Genomic DNA, 20,632 nt, shown 5'->3' with positions numbered 1-20,632 from the left:
TTGTTGATTAAGAAATGTCATGTGTGTGACAGCTCTGTTGTCTTCCCAGTATAAATAGGGACTAAGAGAGTTGCTCTTTTAGGGCCTGAGTCATTAAGAAAAGTAAGGCAGAAAAGGAGTAAATGCTTTCTGGGACAAACCAAGTGACGGTGCAAGGGGGGAAATTAGTTTATTATTTTGCGGATAAGTTAAATACTGGCTGTTTTTTTTTATCTATCACACAAATACTTGATGGCTTTATTTTTACGCTGAAATTTAAAGTTGATCTGGGATATGCCCTATCCAAACTATAAATCGGTCCTCATAGATTTAAATTTATCTCCCCCTCCAATGCAACATGGTCTTGCCAAGGTGCAAATTTACTCCTTTTATATGTTTTGCTCTCCTTAATGACTCAGACCCTTAGAGTTTTCACTCATCCTGGCTGCATTATTATTAAGCATAATGGTTGGTCGTTGGCAAATGCCCATTCTGCCGTTTATTGTTCAGTAAATTTGTAGTTTGTAATAAAAAAAAAAACGAATTCCAGAATTTAAATAAATTCATATGAAATTTAATTAATCAGAGTTGGCAGAATATTTATGGTTATTTCTCACGAAGGTTGATATGCTGTTCATATCTTATTGTTACATTCTTTTTTGTTTTTTTGTTCTTATTCCATGTGTTAAATATTTTAGAGACAGTAGTCAGCCACCTGTTATTAAGCTCATTTGACAAGAGACAGTTGTTTCATAACATTTCTTCACCTGGTAGGTATTAATCGACAAGAAACACAGTTATGATTAATACTCTGAGAAAGCGTGACATGACCAGCGTTTTTTTTAAAACTACTAACTCTTATGTTTAAAATCTAAGACTAGAGTGATTTATTGCTGATCACTGGTTTAATTTCACCTGCAGATGTCTTTTGTAAAGCAATTATACAGTGATTCATAAAACAAAAATGTCACATATATATTTCAAATCAAATTTAGCCCAGATAGCTGTTCTATTTTTTACTTTCATTTTTTAACAGTATTGCTCCTTGGCTTAAATTAATGCTAATCTTATTCAATTGACAAAGTAAGTTTTATAATACAGTGTAAGGAACGTTTCAAGTATAATAAAAAAATAATAATTTTTGTTTGAGATCACTATTACTAGTTGTCATTTCCACTCTTTTTTATGACAGTCTAGATGCTTTTCAGATATACACTCAGTGTATTGTATAAGTTTGTTTTAGAGAAAATCATAAAAGAGGTACTAATACATTTTCTTTCAATGAATATGTGTGTTTGAATCTAGTTCTGAATAAGCATCTGAAATTATGCGAGTCTCACACCATATAAAAACTGCAGTATGCTATAAAAATATAACTTTAATCACTATTAAATCTACCAACAAGTAGAAGCCACACATTCAGATTTTTGCAGTTAGACGATTTGTATATTTTAAATATATAGCCTCTGTTCCAACCAAATGCATGCTGCCCAAAACTGCACATAACCCAAGATAATTGGAAATGCTGCATCCTTGGTCCGTCAAGAATTATTCATTAATAGTTAAGGATTCACTTTTGCATAGGGTTCATTGATCCCTACTTGCTTTGCTGGCTTATCCGCATTCCCATTGGCACAGAGGAAGCATTCATGTATAAGGGCCCTTGAAGTTATCTGAACCCCAGTACAAAGGTGCAAGACATAACAACCCGGAATATTACAGAGTATTTTAACACATGTTTGTTATTAATACATTTGCAAACACTGCATTTGTGGTACTTACACCTTCTGCATCCAGATATCGCCTCCTATTGCATGCTCTGTATGGGAATCTTGATATCTTATACAGACACTATCTAAAAGCATTATGTATGCATTATTTCCAATTATATTGCACTGCAGAATATTTTAAGGGTTTATAAGTATAAAATATTAATAAATCATATTGGGTGAAAGACCCTTATTAATCATTTGTAGACATTCATGGATTATTTATTATTCACGTCTTCATTTATTAGTTGCAAATAATCATTTATTTATTCTGTTTTATTTCTTTCCTCTTAAAAACAACACTTGTAGATAATAGTGTAATCTTTTGTTTTTAAAGTTCCTGAACTAGTTTTAAACCATGTGACTGCATCTTTATTTTAAAACCGAAATCCCACATAAAAGTTTTTTCTTTAAATAGCAAGTTAAGTACCTTTAAAATGTGTATCTGATAGTCATCTTAGCTGTCCTTCTACAAATCATTATATCCTTTTCAAAATTTATCTAGAGCGTAGACAATTATAGCTGCTAGTCACAAACACACACACACACACACACACACACACACACACACACACACACTCACTCACTCTCACAGATCTGAACATGTCATGTGAAGGCAGAAGGGGAGAATGAATGGAAGATTTTACAGTACATTGTGTAGACAGACGTCAGAGGGGCATTTCAAAGCCTCTCTGCTCACAACATCATGTGCCATGTGTCTGTGGTTGCCATGGTATTTATATGACACTGTACAAACATTGTCTAATAGTCTGCCACCATGATTTATGTTAAAAAACACACCTCATTTTCTACGGAATTGCTGGTTTAATGTATAAATCTTCAACTCCATTCTGGCACTAAGTTAATTAATTAAACTAAATAACTACTAACTGGTCTTTTTATTAAAGTATTTATTTCCGCAATTTTATGTAGTCATGCAAACAAATGAAAACATGACCCTAGTTAACAAAATAGAGTTAATTAAGCGAATACCTCTGAAGGAGAATAGACTTTTGGGCAATTTAATTTACATGCCGTTCATTTGTGTCAATACCTTACTAAATGGGGTTTTAGAGCACAACATGTGCTGACACCAAAAATCTACCCACTCCATGTTTGGCCCCCTCAGTACAATAAAAGTTATTGTTGTCAGCATGGGAACAGCTTATGTCACAAGGACATGTAGCTTGACAATTAAGTGAGGCTTATGACATCACAGTCATTCTTAATATACCCCCTAAGGGCTTTTCTTTCCTGTAGTTATCTTAAGCATTCCAACCCTGAATTAAAACACTTGCTATTTCATGCTTTCTAAGGTCATGGAAAGCAACAGTAACTTATATTCTTACAATATACACTGGGAAATGTATTTTTCTATCTGAATTTACAATTTTGGCATACTTCCAAAATTCTCTGGTTCTGGTAGAGCACAAATTGTGTCACAGCCATTGTTTAAAGAGTTTCAATATGGTCTGGCACAAGCTGGAATGTGCCTGGAGAATAAAGCTGGGTACACACTGCAGGAAAAGGTAACGATTAGAGATTCACTAACGACAGAAAAAAAAACAAAAAACAGATCAGCATGCCGATATGTGTATACACACTATAGTGATTACCTTCAGATGTCTGCTGTTCATCTGTCATGACCATCGGCCTGTCACTTTCACTGCACTTTGGACACGCTCAGCCTGCACGGAGCTCTGCTGCTGCCTGGAAGTCTGGCCCGGCAAACACACAGCTCAAAGGTCACCCTCCCCCTCCCCTACCTGCAGCCTCTGTGTTCTTAAAGTGAAAGCTATAAGCACCAGCAGGGTCTGCAGGAGGATACAGAGGGGAGATGACAGCGGAGCTCTGGACACTTTCAGTGACGGGTAAGTGCTGTTTCAAGCAATGTCCAATTCTGCATACACACTGCAGAATTGGACCGACATTGTTCATAACTGAACGAGATTTTTTAAGCAGTACGACCAATCCGTTCAAACGATGGTCTGTGCTTTGGAACGATGATCGATCATCATTCCAGGGTACACACTACTGTGATATCGGACCAATCAGTCGTTTATCGTCTGATTGACCCGATTATTGGCTGAAAACAGGGTAGTGTGTACCCAGCTTAAGATAATGCCCTATTTGAAGATACACATTGGAATTGGTATCACACCTTGCAAAGCTGCACATTAACCCAAGAGCAATAAAGACCAAGGTGTTTAGGAAGGTTCATGGTGTTTGTGAATCACCTTTCCTGGATCCACACACTAGGTGCCTCCAATCTTCACTTCTCTCATGATCTCCTACTTTTATAATGAATGACCTGGCTTTGAAAATAATTCAGACAGGCTTAAAGCTAAAGATGCTATTCCGAACTATAATAAATCTCCATAATTATGCAGCTTTGTTAGTCATCATCTTAGAGTATAAACTTCAAATAATATTTATACGTGTAATTGAAGAATATTTTCTCAAACACCTAAGTCTATTTCAAGCCATTCTCTGATACTACTATATCTTTCTATATACTTTTTGAAAAAAATCAAAGTAATCATGGTATTGGAAACAAAAGCCTTACTGAAGAGGGTACAGTTGTTAGTATGAGTAAATCCTGGGTAGTGTCGGTAAGTCTGCCAAAGCTCTTGGAGGGGCAGGGCGTTGAGACATGGTATAATAATCTGAACTTTTATTGAGGTCAGAGTGTCTTTTTAGAGTAGGCCTAAATGCTGCTTGTTTCAATGATAATGGAAAGATACCAATGGTAAATGAGTAGATGTTAGTTAAGGCTGAGATGAACACTGGAGGTGAACAACTCGTTTGAGAAGGGATAAGGTTAATTGGACAGGTAGTAAAGTGAATGAAGAAGAAGACATTTGTGTGATGAAATGAAGAAAATGTGCCAGATGGTGCAAGGAAGAAAGGGAGTCGGTCTTTGCTCAGTAGGAAGTAAGAACTTAGGCAGTGATAGTAGTTGAGAGATTTAAATGTATAAAGAGGTATCTGGGGTTAGTTGCTCGTGTAGAGATAAGAGATTTAAAGTTTGTATGATGATGAGTAGAAGAGCCCATTCACTGGGGGAGACAAAGGAAGGAGGTTAAAGAGAGTAGTTTGGGGACAGAAGAATAATGTGAATAATCAGCTGAAATCATCAAAGATATTAGTGGTGATGTCATAGGATAAGAAATGAAGGAGCCAAGCTAAAAAATGTTCAATGATTGTCTGGGGTGATCCAGGGGTCAAGAGAAGAGAGATGGGGGTGAAAATACATATAGTACATAGTTCAAAAAATGGTAAGGTGAGTGAAGGACCGGTTGGAGAACTTTTGAATTTGCCTTCAGGTCTGGAGGTGTGATTGAAGTAGAGATCGCCATGTGAGTGGGCTGCAGGTGAAACATCATCTGATTGTGTGAGCTAGATTTCTGTCAGAAGGTTTTTTGAGAGGAAGAGGTGTTGCGCCTGCATTCTATAAAGGATCTTGAAAGGGATATATTAGCAACAACAAGGGCAGATTTTAGATTCAGCTTTCCCATGCCAATATGGAAGCACTGTGGTGCTCCCGCAATTTACATACATTGTTCATAAGTGAACAAAGTTTGTACAGTTCATGGGGCTCAACAAAATTCCTTTGACAGCCACAGTTGGGAGATGGGGGGGGGGGGGGGGGGGTCATGTACCACTGCTATATATGTGACATTTTCTGGAGTGTTTTTTGGAGTGTGAGAGGAAAATGGTGTACCTGGAGGATACCCATACAAATACGGGGGAACATACAAACTCCATAAAGAGAAGGCCTTGATTGGGAAATGAACTGATGATGCTGTGAGGCAAATGCTTACAACTAAGCCCCCATCCTGCCTATATCTGTAATAATTTGAAAGGGGTTAATTTTTTTTTTTTTAACTCAAAATTTTATTGTATAATAAAGTATGAATGACATAAGCATACAGCAACAAGCAATTTGATTACAATAATCACAGAGCAGAGTAGATATCCAGCAATGTCACTCACAAAACAGAAACATGTATTGCAATATAACAAGATGGTAATGGGTAAGGGGCGGGAGGGAAAAGAAGTGGGCATTGAAGGGGGTGTAGGGTAGGCAAGGGGGGGGGGTCAATGGCCATCTCATGGGGTATACTAAGAAAAGCATGTTCACCTTCAAAGGGGGGCGCGTTCAGGTCTGCATGGGAGTATTTTAAAGTAGTAAGGGGATCGATGTTATCTGGAATTGTGTAGGGGGAGACTATTTGGAGGAAGAGAGAACTACGGGGATCCTAGGCATAAAGCCAGGGGGCCCAAATTTGATGAAATTTGTCTTCTTTGTCTCGCAACAGCGACGTGATTTTTTCCATGTTGGCAATGAACCATATATATGATCTAAGTGAAGAGATGCGGGGGGGGTCCGCTTGTTTCCACAATTTAGCAATCAGGCATCTAGCGGCTGCCAGGACATGTGAAGCAAGTTTTGCAGAGTGGGTGTCTAGGTCCTGTATAGGATAACAGAGTAGGAAGGACCATGGGTTCTTCCTAATAGGGCATTGGAGGAGGGAGGAAAGAAGTCTCGAGACCCTGTCCCAGAAGGAGGAAATGACCGGGCATGACCACCAGATATGCACGAAAGTGCCTCGGTGACCACAGTTTCTCCAGCAATCAGGAGAAGTTGACTGGTACATCTTTGCAAGCCTGTCAGGTGTGAGATACCACCTGTAGTATACTTTGTATGCATTTTCCTTAATTAATGTGGAGATGGAACTAGAAGCCACGTTCAGCTTGATGGTCTCCCAACAGTCCTCCTCCGGGGGAGGGCCCAGATCCCTCTCCCACTCCCTCTCATGTGCGTTCCCGGAAGGCACCAATTTCCCCAGTAGAAGACTATACAAGGACGAGATCATACCCCTTCGCAAAGGGGAAGAAAGGCAGAGAGATTCAAATTGGGAGGGGTAGTGAGGTGAATTGTCCGACAGGAGTGACAGGAGGAAGTGCCGAACTTGCAGATATTGGTAGAAAGGCAGGTGAAAGTTAGGGACTCTGGAGCAGAGAGCGTCATAGGATATGGGCCTTCCCCGCTCAAGAAGGCTTCCCGCAAATCGGAATCCCGCTCTGGTCCATAGCCGAGAGAAAGATCGGGACATTCCTGGAGGGAAGGTGGGGTTATGCCACAGGGGTACAATGTGCAAAGGGTTAGGAAAGATAGAGAGATGGCCCTTGCAGCTCTCCCAGAGAAAGGGGTTAATTTTGATGTGACACAATGGACCCCAGTGGCATTTAAAGTGCTATGTGAATGCAGCTTTACATATGCCACAACTGGATGACACCTGCACTTAATATTGTCATTTATATATTTTCTACAGACATCAACATTTTGTATAGTGATTTCATATAATGTTATAAAAGTTGATTCCTGGCATTCACATTTAATGTCTTATGTGTAGAACAACTGCATTTACATAGTAAACTAAAAAGGCACAGATCATAAACAGCTTGTACAGTAGCCCAAAGTAGGCCTGAACATTTTCATTTCATCATTATAAAAACACAGCAATGCCTAATAGGCATAAGCAGAATAACAAAGGCACCAGCTTCTCCGTCACACAGTAAACTCTTGCCTGCACTGAGATCTATCACAGTGATACTCTAATTAAATTTGTCAAAGATCAAAGATTCTGTGGATCTTGCTGTTTTCATTGATTACACTGTAAAAGTGCTTTAGCTTTCTCTAAATCTCAAATATATACACAATCTTGTCAGGATATTCGGGGATTTCTCTTGTCTCAACAATACTACTGCTAAATAAAAGAAATTGTATTTTTTTCATTAATTCTGCTATTGTGTAACTTAATTATTTATTCTGTATATGTGTATGATTTTTCATATCAGATATTATGCCTATGTGATTTAAAAGTCCTAATACTAAAAAGTATTTTTAAAAATGACAGGGAGAGAAAAATCTGGGAATTTAAGCTGATAAGAACATTCCAGTCATTGACACAAGGGCTCAATCTAACACCTGGATTTATGACCCACTACTTAGACACACTTCACACCCCACAGCAAAGTGACTCCAGATCTCTGAAGTCATAGGACTTTACACTTCCATCTGTAAGGAAGACCTCAGTTTTATTACTTTAGCTTATCTTAATGATATACCCCCCCCCCACCCTGTACAATTGTTTTGATGTAACAGCTCTTAAATGTTGTGCCTGTTTCTTAGTCATTCATTTGTAAAGTTGCCTGATGAAGAAGCTTCTGTGCTCTGTAAGCTAGCAATTATAATAATAATTTGTTGGTTAGCCAAGAAAGGTATCACTCCTATAATACGTTAGTCTTTTTTGACACGAAAGTATTTAACATCACATAGATTTTTCTGGCTAACACGGTACTGCAACAATAATTTTTAAAAATAATTTTAAAAATTATAAATGTATTATTTATAATTATAAATATTATGTCTAATAGCATACATGACATATCAGAGCATCAGAGGTTTAGCTGTAGCTCAGTTTCTAACTATCCTTGATTTTAAGTGAAGTCCTCATATCCTGGCCTAAGTAGTCTCACAAAGCCGTAGGTGACCTTTGGGTGGATTGGAGGAATTAATTTAGCTTGTGCTGCAATTGTTTTTTTTGCAATAAAAGAAAGTTCAGCTTGCCATCCACGGTAGAGGTCTTATAAATGCTTTATTGAACAGGCTATTATATAATTGACTGTTGACGTGTATGTACTGGTTGCGCCTTGTCTCTGTGTGCACAGTTTGTCAGTGAGAAGACTAGGTTGGATCAGTGTATAATAATCATCGATGGAGAAGACAACTAGTGATGCCTGAGAGATATTGAAGACTAACTCTGCAGTTTGCATGATAATCATGGCCAAGTAGGAGTGGAAAAGCTTCAATATCCCTTTTTCTGGTCTCAAAAATGAAGAGAGTGACCGACTATTATCAACATTGCATCCAGTGCCGGCAGCACTTTCAGGGATTATAGAGTGTTTTGAGTGTAATGTTACAATGCAGGGAAAATGCGAACCAGGGATTCTTGCCACTAACTTTTTTTTTCTACCTCGGTCAGGACTCCCAGTGGCAGAATGCTTCCACCAGATCCAAGCCTTTTACTGACAACATAACTTAGGAATTGGTTTTAGAAGATGTTTCCCATCCCTATTGGCGACTTGCATTCATAAATAAGGAAGAAGCTCAGTGTATTTAGTCATCTAAACAATTAGAAACAGGAATAGCCCAGTATACTGTACCACAACAGATCCCCTAATGGAATACTTGAACAGCAAACATAAAATGAGAGAAGGACTGTGAAATGGGCAATGTCCTGAATGATGACATTTATAATTTGCTAATGTAGCACAGGCAATTTGTCTCTGCCAGCTTCCAAGGCTAAACGTTGCCAGCCCATTCTTCCAAAATACTAGCCAGGTACCCTGAACCAGGTGATAGCCTTACCTTTGAAAATGTTGATACTTTTGATACCTTGGATAATTGTATTCTTGTTTTTAACCTTATCTCAATTAATTATTTGTAAAATGACTGCCCTGTGAATACATTGGAAATTATTTATTAACAGAAGGCAAAACTGAGAGCAGATGTTTAGTTGGCTACTATATATAGCTTTGGAACTATATAGTTTTGGACCTTGAAAATAACACAAATTGGGTTTTCATATCTTAAAATTGCTATAGATAACATAAATGTGAATAGTGTATTTAAAAGTACTAAGCACAATGTATTTTGTATGTGAATTCTTATAACATTTATACTTCTTATCTTAACCTGTTTGATTCTTTTTACAAGTGGTCACATTAAAGTCTACTTTATTGGTAATTAGGTTTCCTAGTAAGATAACCTATATTTAGTTAATGGTTTAGTTTATTTATGTATTATTGATGAACTCAGATGAGCACTGATTTCTCCTGAGGCTACTTGATAAATCTGTTGAATAATCCTGTCTACGTTACTGAATTACATAGTAAAGCAAAATACAAGCTGCTTCTTTTACAGCACTTTATTCCTGCAAGGCCTAGTTAAACATATCCAGGGGTTTGTATGTTTTAATGGAAACAATATCAACAGCTTAAGTCTCAGGTTTAATAGACTGGATTTACTAAAGTGCTGTTTTGGCAACAATGTAAAATTGAAGAATTTGTATTCTTAAAAATTAAAATATGTTTTTAATATTGTAATTTTAAAGTCATACAGTTTAACTAAAGGTCAATGAATAAAATTCTATGTGATTGTCCATAAAACGCAAGCTACAGCTTGCACGAATATGCAATGCACATTATATATTAATTAGAAGCATTTATCCAAACACTGACTTTCTAATATTAATAATAATGTGCAATGCAGAGTTTTAGTTATAATCCAAGCAAAGCAGGTTTGACAAGAGGAGAAACACTTTCCTCCTAACATGGCAACCTGGTCCAGGGAAGTTTGCTGCAGAAGACGCGCAGGTCACGGCCCTCCAGGTTAGCCATCGGTGAAATAGCGGGTGAAGAGGCGTAGTCGTACAATTCGAAGTCAGGCCGTGCGGGCAGACGAGGTACCAGAGGATGAAACAAAAGCACAGTCAGGGAACCAGAGGTCAAACCAGGAAATCCAATCAGCCCAAAGGAGAATCCAGGTCCAGGGTCAGGCAAAGCCATGTCAGGAGCCAGGAAGTCAGTCAGAGTGCTGTTAAACAGAAGTGCTGGAGCATAAGGGGACTTTGATACTCTAGCACCCTAGTGGTGCTAGAGCCTTCCTTATATAGTATATGAGAGCTTGGGATTGGTGGCAGTGGAATTGGCGTTTAGGAAACAGCTGACCGCCGGGAAGAGGAGAAAAAGCGTTCCATTGCCTAGCAACGGAGTCGCGATTCAACTGCGCATGAGCCCACCGGACGTAGGGCTAAGGAGGAGGGAGTGACGCAGCTGAGCACTAACAGGTATTGGTGGCCATCCTTGAGTGCTGACGTTCACAAGTATGTTGCAGCTTGCGGAGTATGTGCTCGTCACAAGACACCTAGGCGTCCGCCAGCAGGGCTTCTTCTTTCGCTCCAGGTTTTAGACTCACCTTGGGCAAGCATCAGCATGGATTTTAATACTGACCTCCCCAATAGTCATGGCTTCAATACTATTTGGGTGGTGGTCGATCGTTTTTCCAAATGGGCACATTTTGTCCCTCTCAACAAATTGCTGTCTGCTGCTGATCTAGCCACTCTGTTCATTAAGAATATTTTTCGGATCCACAGTTGCCCCATTAAGATTATCTCTAACAGAGGTGTACAATTAATTTCATGATTCTGGAGATCCTTTTGCAACAATCTAGGAATTAAGCTAAAATTCTCCTTGGGATACAATCCCCAGATTAATGGTCAGACTGAGTGGGTCAACCAGGATTTGGAGACGTTCTTCCGTTGTTACTGCTCAGATCACCTATCCTCCTGGAGTGATTATTTACATTGGGCAGAATTTTCACATAATATCCATCAACATGAATCTTCTGGAACATCTCCCTTCTTTACCATCTTTGGCAGACATCCCATACTTCCCACCTTTTCAGAAGTTCCCAGTGCATCAGTACCTGCAGCTCAAGAGATGGTCGGTGAATTTTCGAAGATTTGTATTCAGGTACGATCTAAACTTTTACAGTCCTTGGAACGGCATAAAAACTTTGCTGATCGTCACCGTGGGAAGATTCCAGTTCTTCACGTTGGGGACAAGGTGTGGCTGTCCACGCGTAATTTCTGGCTCAAACTACCTTCAATGAGACTCGCTCACCGATATATTGGTCCCTTCCGCATTTCTCATATTTTTAATGCGGTTACCTATAAGCTACATCTACCTCCTTCACTCTGTGTGCATTTCATATTTCCTTATTGAAACCATTGGTTCTTAATGAATTCTCCAACCTTCAGCCTCCGCCTCCCCCCATCAAGACGGCCTTGTGCGATGGATATGAGATCAAACGCATCTTGAAATCCTGATCCATTTGTGGATCAGGATTTCAGTTCGTCGTCCACTGGAAGGGTTATGGCCCTGAAGAAAGGTCCTGGGTGGATAAGAAAGACCTACATGACCCCCATCTGCTTTCAAAGTTTTTGAATAATCAGATTTCCAACTCCTCTTCTTCAGGGGAGAGGGGTGCTGTTAAGCGCCGCACTGACACTTGGTGCAGGAGACAGACGCCTGCACCTTCTCGGCAGCCGCATCCTGTTGCCTAGCAGCAGGACGCTATCTCTGCTCACCAGTCGGCAGTCTGCATGTCTGACTGCCAAAATCTCCCTAACCCTATCGGGATGCACCTTATGGTATATAAAGCACCCTCTGACACATGTCTAGTGCCAGAGTATTGGCTCACTCCTGCCCCAGCGCTTCCTGAACTTCAGATCCAGTGTTCTTTGGTTCTGACTCGGCTTTCTGTTACTATTCTCCTGTGTTTCCTTTTGGTACCTCGCTGCCTGGCTGGTTTGACGATTTGGCTTGACCTGACTTCTCTTTGGATCCTCCCTGTGTACTGCACCGCTCGGTTGGCTCTGTCCTGGATTGCCTGACTACGCCTGTCTACTACTGTTGCTACATCAGTGACTGTCTTGGAGAACCGCAACCTGCATACCGTCTGCAGCTAAGCCCAAACTCCCTTGCGGGGGTTCTTGGTGAATACCGGGGGTATGTTAGACTCCGCGCCTCCCTGTACAGTTGCACCAATACCAGTTAGCGGCCATCTCTGCAATTCTGTGACACTATAAAATAAATAATTGTACTTTGCTAGTAACTAAAATCATTATGTTCATTGTTTACGATGGCAGGAATACATAAGACAAAATGTGGAACGATGGCACAGATAGATAGATAGATAGATAGATAGATAGATAGATAGATAGATAGATAACCTTGCATATTAAAAAAAAGCCAATAAAATGTGCATTTTTATTCAGCTGAGATGTGCACTGATTTTCTTTATTAGGCACAGCACTTCAAAATATATATTTTCATAACTTCATACTAATATTCCCTTAAATTAGTTTTATATTCTATGGAGATTTCTCAATCATATTAAAGAAGGCATAAGAGAGATTTCCCACTCCACTCATTGAAATTGCCTGTTTAATAAAGCCAGATACTGTAAGCTTATTATTAAGCACCTGAGATCACTCTTTATACACCTCAATCCGGACAACATAAGTATACATTTGTTTTGTGTGAATATACAAACATGTAGGATAAAAGTTATTTTTCTTGTAAATACACATTTTTCCTATGCACAGTAGTTGTAATGTTCAAAAAAAGCAATTGTCTATTTTCCATGTACAAATCACAGTACTACTAATTATATTACCTATCCTGAACATTAAACCAGTGAAGGACTGGCAGTGTTTGGCCTGGTGGGCAAATCTACATTTTTTGCTTACCTATTCCAAAACCCTACTAATTAATGCAAAGCTCCATGGTCTAACACCACCACATCTCATAGATCATGTGAATAAAGCGATTACATGTATTCTACAAGTAATTCAAGTGATTGTTGATTTTTCATAGCATACTTTAGAAAAAAAGTGATGATAAAGCAAAATGTCACTTTACCACACTAGTACAAAGCCTACAGTATGTACATAGCTTCCAACTGTCCACTTGTGGCAGGACAGTCCGATTTGAAGTCTCTGTTCCACCCGCCATTGGAATGTTGGGAGGTGTGTCCTGTCCACTCCATGCATATCTGCAGTAGCATGCATGGAGCTGAAGGGTTATTTTGAAGGGGACTAGGGGTGGGGGGGGGGGCACGGCTTCGACAATAGCGAAGTGTCCCAGGAAAGTAGCCACATCTGCTCAGCACCTGACCATACCCCCTTATTGTGCATGTGTGTTCACAAGTTTACATTAAAAAGATATTTGAGAGGACTGCAGAAGGACAAACTTATAAGTCGGCAACCATGTACTCATGCAGTATTACTATATCTCCCGACATTTTACTCCCCGGGATGTGGAATGGGACGTGGCTTCATCATGGTGGGCGTAGTCATGTCACTGTGGGGGCGTCGCCAGTCCCCCAGAGGGCCACCTAGTGCTGTAAAGAACTAGGCTGCCCCTAAGATACATCCCTTCCTAACACTGCAGAATGCACCAGTGGCAGGTGCGCTGATCCCATTCATCATAGAGCAGCTGTGAACGAAAGATATCTCCCAATATCCCCACCCACAAGACAGTTGGGAAGTATGGTATAACCATGGTTATGAGCATATCCTCTACTGAAGTATTGTTGGTAAATCTGTTGTGTGACTGCTGGCATTGGCCAGTTAGATTGAGTAAATAGCTACATAGGTTTTATATACAGTGACTTTAACAAAGAAGGAGTTACCATCTTTCACTCTGTGCTGGCCCTCGTGTATTAATTAGATAGGCCCTGGGTTTCAATGTCCTCATGCAACCCTAGCTACCAGCCTTCCTGTGGAAAACATTTGCAGAAATAAATAGACACTACATACATGGTGAGCTGTCTTACCTTGTCTTTAGCTCTCTACAAATGGAATAGTTTTTCATTTATATGAAAGGTCCATTTTAATTTGACAATTCTGTCATATTGAAGATTATTTTTTGTGAATAGGTTACTTTGGTTTATTGCTTTTTACATTGTTTCAGTACTTGTAGGCATGTACAAGTCAATAAATTAAAGTTATATGAAAGAGGAAACCCCTTTTAAAGTTTATTGATTTTTATTATATAAACTTTACAATTGGTATATTAAATTTACAATCTGACATAGAATATTTTTCACACAAAATGATATCGCACATATCCAATATTATTGAACATAGTGCTTCTATGGGCCAGTTTCTAATTTAGTGATATACCATTTACTGTAGATAATGATGTGTGAAAGGCATTCACTTTAAATTGTACTGTATATATACTGTACTTTAACAGTTTAATAATACTGTATATGTGTAAATATTTAGCAGCCTTTTGTTCATGTTCATAAAGTTTATATTCTGGCAGGACGTGAAGGGAAAAATGTAAACACCAACATAAAGTTGCTTAAAAGGGCAGCTAGTATATACCTTACTCGCCAACCTTTTAATCTGTTCTCCGGGATCACCCAGAGGACAGGTCATGTGGCAGGGAGTGTGGTGACATCGCCGTGTCACCATAGCCCCGCCCCCACTAGAAAATGCTAAAAATAATGGCATTGAATTGAAGAGGTGTGGTGTGATGGTGCAATCTTGTCAGTTTCGGCAATTTATAGTAGGGGCAGGGCTATGGTGACGTGACGACCCCCTCCCGCCTTTCCACAAGGATCCGGAAGGTTTGTCTACTGTTCTGTGAGTCCGGGAGGCTCCCAAAATTTGTGAGCCTCCCAAGAATTCCAGGAGAGTAGGCAAGTATGCTGTATACGCAATGGCATGGAGTCTACCAGTGTCTGGAATTGTGCAGTAGAAATGCAGCATAATTTTTCCAGAAGAGGGTCACTCAACTGACACTCCTAGTTGACGGAGGAAGACATTGTCTCAGGCATCATTCCATTGGGTTTAAACCTGGTGACTGATTAGGCCATGACACAATATTGTGTAGATGGGAGCATTAAAGTTCTGGACACCCCTCCTGTCAGAAAAGAAAGCTGCTTTATTTCTTCAGCTTACTGGCCTTTTTACCCAAACTGTGTGCCAATATCACAAACAGATATAGCAAAACATTCTACCTACCATGCCAACATGTGAAAACATTAAAAGAACAAAGGAGCATCCATAACCATATGAAGAGGGTAGTGGGACAGTTTTTACTTGTGAAATTGTAAAGGAGGATGTAAACCCTCCCTGTGTAATCGGTGATCCCTATATTTTTTAGGTATTTTCAGCAGAAATTTTAAAACAAGATAGAGGGCAGTATATAGTTGTTTGTGAGCCGCTTGTAACCAGGAATATTCCTCTTTTTTTAGCTTCCTCTTTTTATAGTTCCACTCTTGATCCCAATTTTCCCATTGGGAATGTTACTACTGTATATATGCTAGTCTACAGATTTGTACAGGAGGTATATGATCCACTTGTATATTTTTACCCTGTGCTGTAGGTCTCTAAATACTAATTTAGATTACTCACTGTAAGGAATACATTGTCAGTAGTTATCTATTATCTTTCCACACTAAAGTTTAATTCCAGGGGCTAATTTTATCAAGCTGCGGGTTTGAAAAATGGGAGATGTTGCCTGTAGCAACCAATCAGAATCTAGCTGGCATTTTGTAGAATATACTAAATAAATGATAACTAGAATCTGATTGGTTGCTATAGGTAAAATCTCCACTTTTTCAAACCCGGAGCTTGATAAATTAACCTCCAGGTCTGTTGGGCACAGAAAATGCATTTTAAATAGTGACTAGTTGGTCACTATTGTAAGCCTGATTAAACTATATTCTACATTTTGTGAACACAGGAGAGTGCTATGCACTAAGGATGGATCTAGCCTAGGGGCCCGATTCATTAAGGAAAGTTAAGCAAAAAAAGGAGTAACTTTGCACCTTGATAAAACCATGTTGCATTGGAGGGGCATGTAAATTTAAAATGCGATGGCAGGTTTATAGTTGGGTTAGGGCGTGTACTGGATCAACTTTAAATTTCAGTGTAAAAATAAAACTATCAAGTATTTGTGTACTACATGAAAAAAGAACCAGTATTTAACTTTTGTGCAAAATAATAAATTAATTGCAATGTAACATGGTTTTGTCCAGGAGACTACTTACTCAAATTTTTACTTAATTTCCCTTAATGAATCAGGCCCTAAGAGACTGGAAGTCTCTCCAACACACTTCAGAAATTGGATAAATATCAAACTTCTTCCCAAAAAATATGCATTATATAAAGCAATGCAATGAAACAAATACCACACAAATAAAATAAATTAGAACTTTTTATAAATAATCAAATCAATGGTAGCAGTGGCAAATTACTGTAAGTTATTATATATTAGTTTTATTATAATACAAATAAATAGGTTTGGATATAAGGGTTACAATGAAGTAAAGCCACTGATGGATAGAATAAATGCTAGCTTTGCTTTTTCCGCAAACAAACAGCTATGAGCAAGGATTTCTTAATCTTCTATTGATCCAAAGTAAAAAGCATTTCTGCTGATGGCTCCTGGCAGGTGTAGTGGCAAATAATACTTAAGCAGATGGACACAGTAAAATAAGTGATATCATCGTACTGCCAGTATGATAGCACTACCCCAGGCAGAACATTTTCTATAAAGATGTCACCACTTCAAGCATCAGTTTTTAAATGTTTTGGTGGTGTGTATGGAAAACACAAAGCTCTGTCCATTTTCCCAGGCTTTCTGTTACAATAGTGACTAAGCACGTTGAAGGGTAGAAGAGCTCTATTTCATGTTTGTCACTTCTCTAGCAAATCTGTGATTTGTTTCGGTGAACAAAGGTAGAGAAGAAACTTGACAGATATCCACTGGGGATGCAATTGAGACCACTAAGCCGTATTTCTTTGTTACAAGAGGTTGATTGAGGAAGGAGATGACAAGGAATTGTGAAAAAGTGTGTGTATACTTTCCTCTCACGCACAAGGCCACCGACGTACATATACACAATGGTGTTTGAGTTGATGGCATATATATTCATTTTCTTTGAAAATTGCAATTCAAGGGATCAAACAATAACTATGGACCTCAAGAATCCCACTTTCTAAAGAGAAAAAAAAAAAAATCAACAATACGTGAATGTTACTAAATATGGTCTCATACTTGACTTTACGTGAATTGGTCACTGATATAGCATGTACTAAATTGAGGCTTTTATTGAGTTATATTGTATTTCTCTTTGATACCACCTAATGTTTTCTGTCATTTTCAGTTTACCTGGGTTATTAGTAGTGTAGTAGACTAGTAGTCAGTTACCGTGTATAAAGATGTGAAGCGGCACAGAAACCTGTGAATGAAACAGCAAAGAATTATAAATACATAAATTATTTTTAAAAAAAGCTGACAAGAAGAGTAAGCAGTGCGATGGATTTACGTATGAGGATGTAAATATATGTTAATGAGTAGCTTGCTCATGTGAGGCTTAGGAAAACCATCTGGTAAAAGTATAAAAAGGTCTATCATACCAGGTTTTTGTAAATGTTAGGACATAGTCCAAGAAAAACAAGCAAATATGTAGATAAAAAATTCAAAATTAGCCATGGGATAAAAACTGATAAAAGTTAACTACAGGATATGTCTCTTTGAGTTGTGGGTAGAATTCAAAACCCATTTAACTCCATGTTGGTCCATTTGTCTATTATGTAGTTATGGAGCTGTCCTCAATTTTGGGCTTCTTGGCTCTTTCTCGGTTGGAGATGCCGGGCAGAGTGCGTTTTTGGCCTTCTGCATTTCGGACGGTGCTTGTGGGGTTTTCTCCTGAAAGCAATGACCTACATGAATGTGGAGTTTATATGTTCTCCCTGTGTCTGCGTGAGTTTACCACTTTCCAAAAACATACTGGTAGGTTAACTGGCAGCTACCAAATTGACCCTAGTCTCTCTCTGTCTGTGTGTGTTGAGGAATTTAGACTGTAAGCTCCAACGGGGCAGGGATAGACAACGGGGCAGGGCCAGATGTGAGTTTTCTGTACAGCGCTGCGAAATTAGTTGCACTATATAAATAGCTTAGATTTCGGAGCTATCTGCTGTGGTCCTCCATTAATAAATAGCCTTGTTACTATTTCTATCCTTTAATCCCCCGCACACTGCAGTTTTAGGGCTATTATATGGTGGTAAATAGGACCCTAAATGAGTGACTTAATGTCAGCTCCCCAACACGGATTGTTTGCCGCTGACATGAAGGAGAAGTATCCAGCAGCTCCTTACATGCGAAGCTGTAGGTGGATTCTCCTCAATGTCAGTTACACTGTGAGTGTGGTGCTAGGCTATGATGTCACTGCCAAGCACAACACTCCCGGTCTGAGGAGCAAAGATGCTGCCGATTTCGTGGGCAGGGAACGCACCCATGGCTTGAACCATCTATGCATAGTATAATTTGTAAATACAAATTCCTGCCTATTTTATTTTGGTTAGATATAATCGCTAGCCGAAATACATTACCAGTACATACCTGTACTTCATCGGACAAGATCACATGCATACCACCTCTTAATGTAAGCAACACACTACTAGAAAGTGGCACTAGTCTTTGCAAAATAGACCTTATGCATCTACAACGCCTATTTTAGTTTATTGTTATAAAACACTCTCACACTAATTTATTACAAGGAAAGTAAATGTCAAAAGCAGGCACTTATACAGCGAACAATCTTCCCTCTTTGTCCTGTTCTCATTACACCACGACATGCTTCATGGATGAATAGCGTGGCACTCTAAATAAATGTCCTCTCCCCTTGCTATAATACTGGCTGACACTCCTATTTATTTGATTTACAAATCAGTATTAAGAAATACATTGTTTTAATAAGATAAGACAGTGGAATACATCATTATGCATTTTGTAACTAATCTATTTGCCTTCTCCCATGAGAAACTATGCAATTTATTTAGCACTTCATTAGGACCAGCGGCAATATCCATACTTGGTACACACACTGATCCATTTTGTTTTGTAACAGATTGTGGATGAAAGGAAACCATTCATTTATTGCTTGCTTGGTATAATTACTACTGCACTAATTACCGCAAATCACTGACATGCCAGTTCAGCGAATGTCACAGTAAAGTACAACAATACAACCTGAAGAATAACTTTTTTTTTTATGTTAGCACATTGTCTCATATATAAGGAGTTTTTGTTAGAGTATTAGGTATTAAAAGTTATTACTAAGCACTTAACTGTTATTTTATATTGCAGTTTGACAACGATAACATGTACATGAGTATGTCAGAGCCAAACCAGGACTACGTGCCAGCAAGCCAGGTGGGTTAATTAATCTTCTATGCCTTGTTTCAAATTGTAATTAAACAAATTCAAAGAGCTGCATTGCAAATGAGTGGCACTATCCATAACTGCCGCAATCAGGAATTATCATAATTTATCAACAAAGCATTTAAGCCTTTTTGCCACTTAATGAGATAGGGCTGCTAAAAAAAAGCAAAATAAAAAAACCATGGAGCTGGTGTTTGCTGAAAAATATTACCTTGTTTCCTCTCCAGCGTGTAAGCATCTGTTTTGCCAGCATGATCCTTCTTAAGCAGTTGTTTTTACCTTTAGGAATAAACTCTTTACAGGTGCCGCTTATTTGGATTTGTAACTGCAGACGAGTTAATCATTTTAAGCTGTTCATGTCACAGAATGTTTTAATTAGAAATGAGAAACAAGCAGAGATCCAGCACATATTTTATGGTTAAAGTTTTTTTATCTGGAATTTATTGGCATGAAAACAGAACAGCGGGATGTACATTATAAATTACACATTAACAAAATAAAAGTAGTTTAAGGAGAGCTGTGCTGTTAGATCAACAAATGCATTTTCCTGGGGGGGTTTGGTATGCTTGCCAGGTTTTAAAGTGAAATATTATTATTAATTAATTTAGCCTAGGTATCTGCAATACTAAATGCAGAGGGAAATTCAGGAGCAGAACATTTTGAACCAGATGACGTCATTTAGGTCAATGCCCATTGTAGGAAGAAATACTTTGGGAGTCAGCTATCCTGATTCAGTAGCTGGGTTACTCTGCAGGATAGGTTTGGTAGTGATTGTTTCCTTTCCTGAATCTTTAATAGTGGCATTTGCTATATACTTAATTTATATGGGTTATTGACACCCATGATCAGTTGCCCATAGTTCTATAAATGCCAGTTCTCATCTGTAAAATAAACAAGAGTGAACCAGTGGCAGCTACAATCCAGCTCCTATTATCAGCTCTACCCCTGGACATGTTCATAATGAACCATTCACCATCAAAAGAAAATAGGGTCTAGATTTACTA

General features: G+C 38.8%; 1 protein-coding gene across 1 annotated transcript in view; it reads left to right on the top strand.

The window, feature by feature from the left end:
* Positions 1 to 20,632, top strand: part of TOX (thymocyte selection associated high mobility group box) — a 217,613-nt gene that overhangs the window by 83,258 nt on the left and 113,723 nt on the right. The window contains exon 2 of the mRNA XM_075213560.1: positions 19,554 to 19,619. Coding sequence (XP_075069661.1) covers positions 19,554 to 19,619 — 66 coding nt within the window. The remainder of the gene's footprint in view (positions 1 to 19,553; positions 19,620 to 20,632) is intronic.

This window comes from Mixophyes fleayi, chromosome 5 (genome assembly GCF_038048845.1).
Source record: "Mixophyes fleayi isolate aMixFle1 chromosome 5, aMixFle1.hap1, whole genome shotgun sequence".
Lineage (NCBI taxonomy): Eukaryota > Metazoa > Chordata > Amphibia > Anura > Limnodynastidae > Mixophyes > Mixophyes fleayi.
This window is presented reverse-complemented; position numbering and strand designations above follow the sequence as displayed.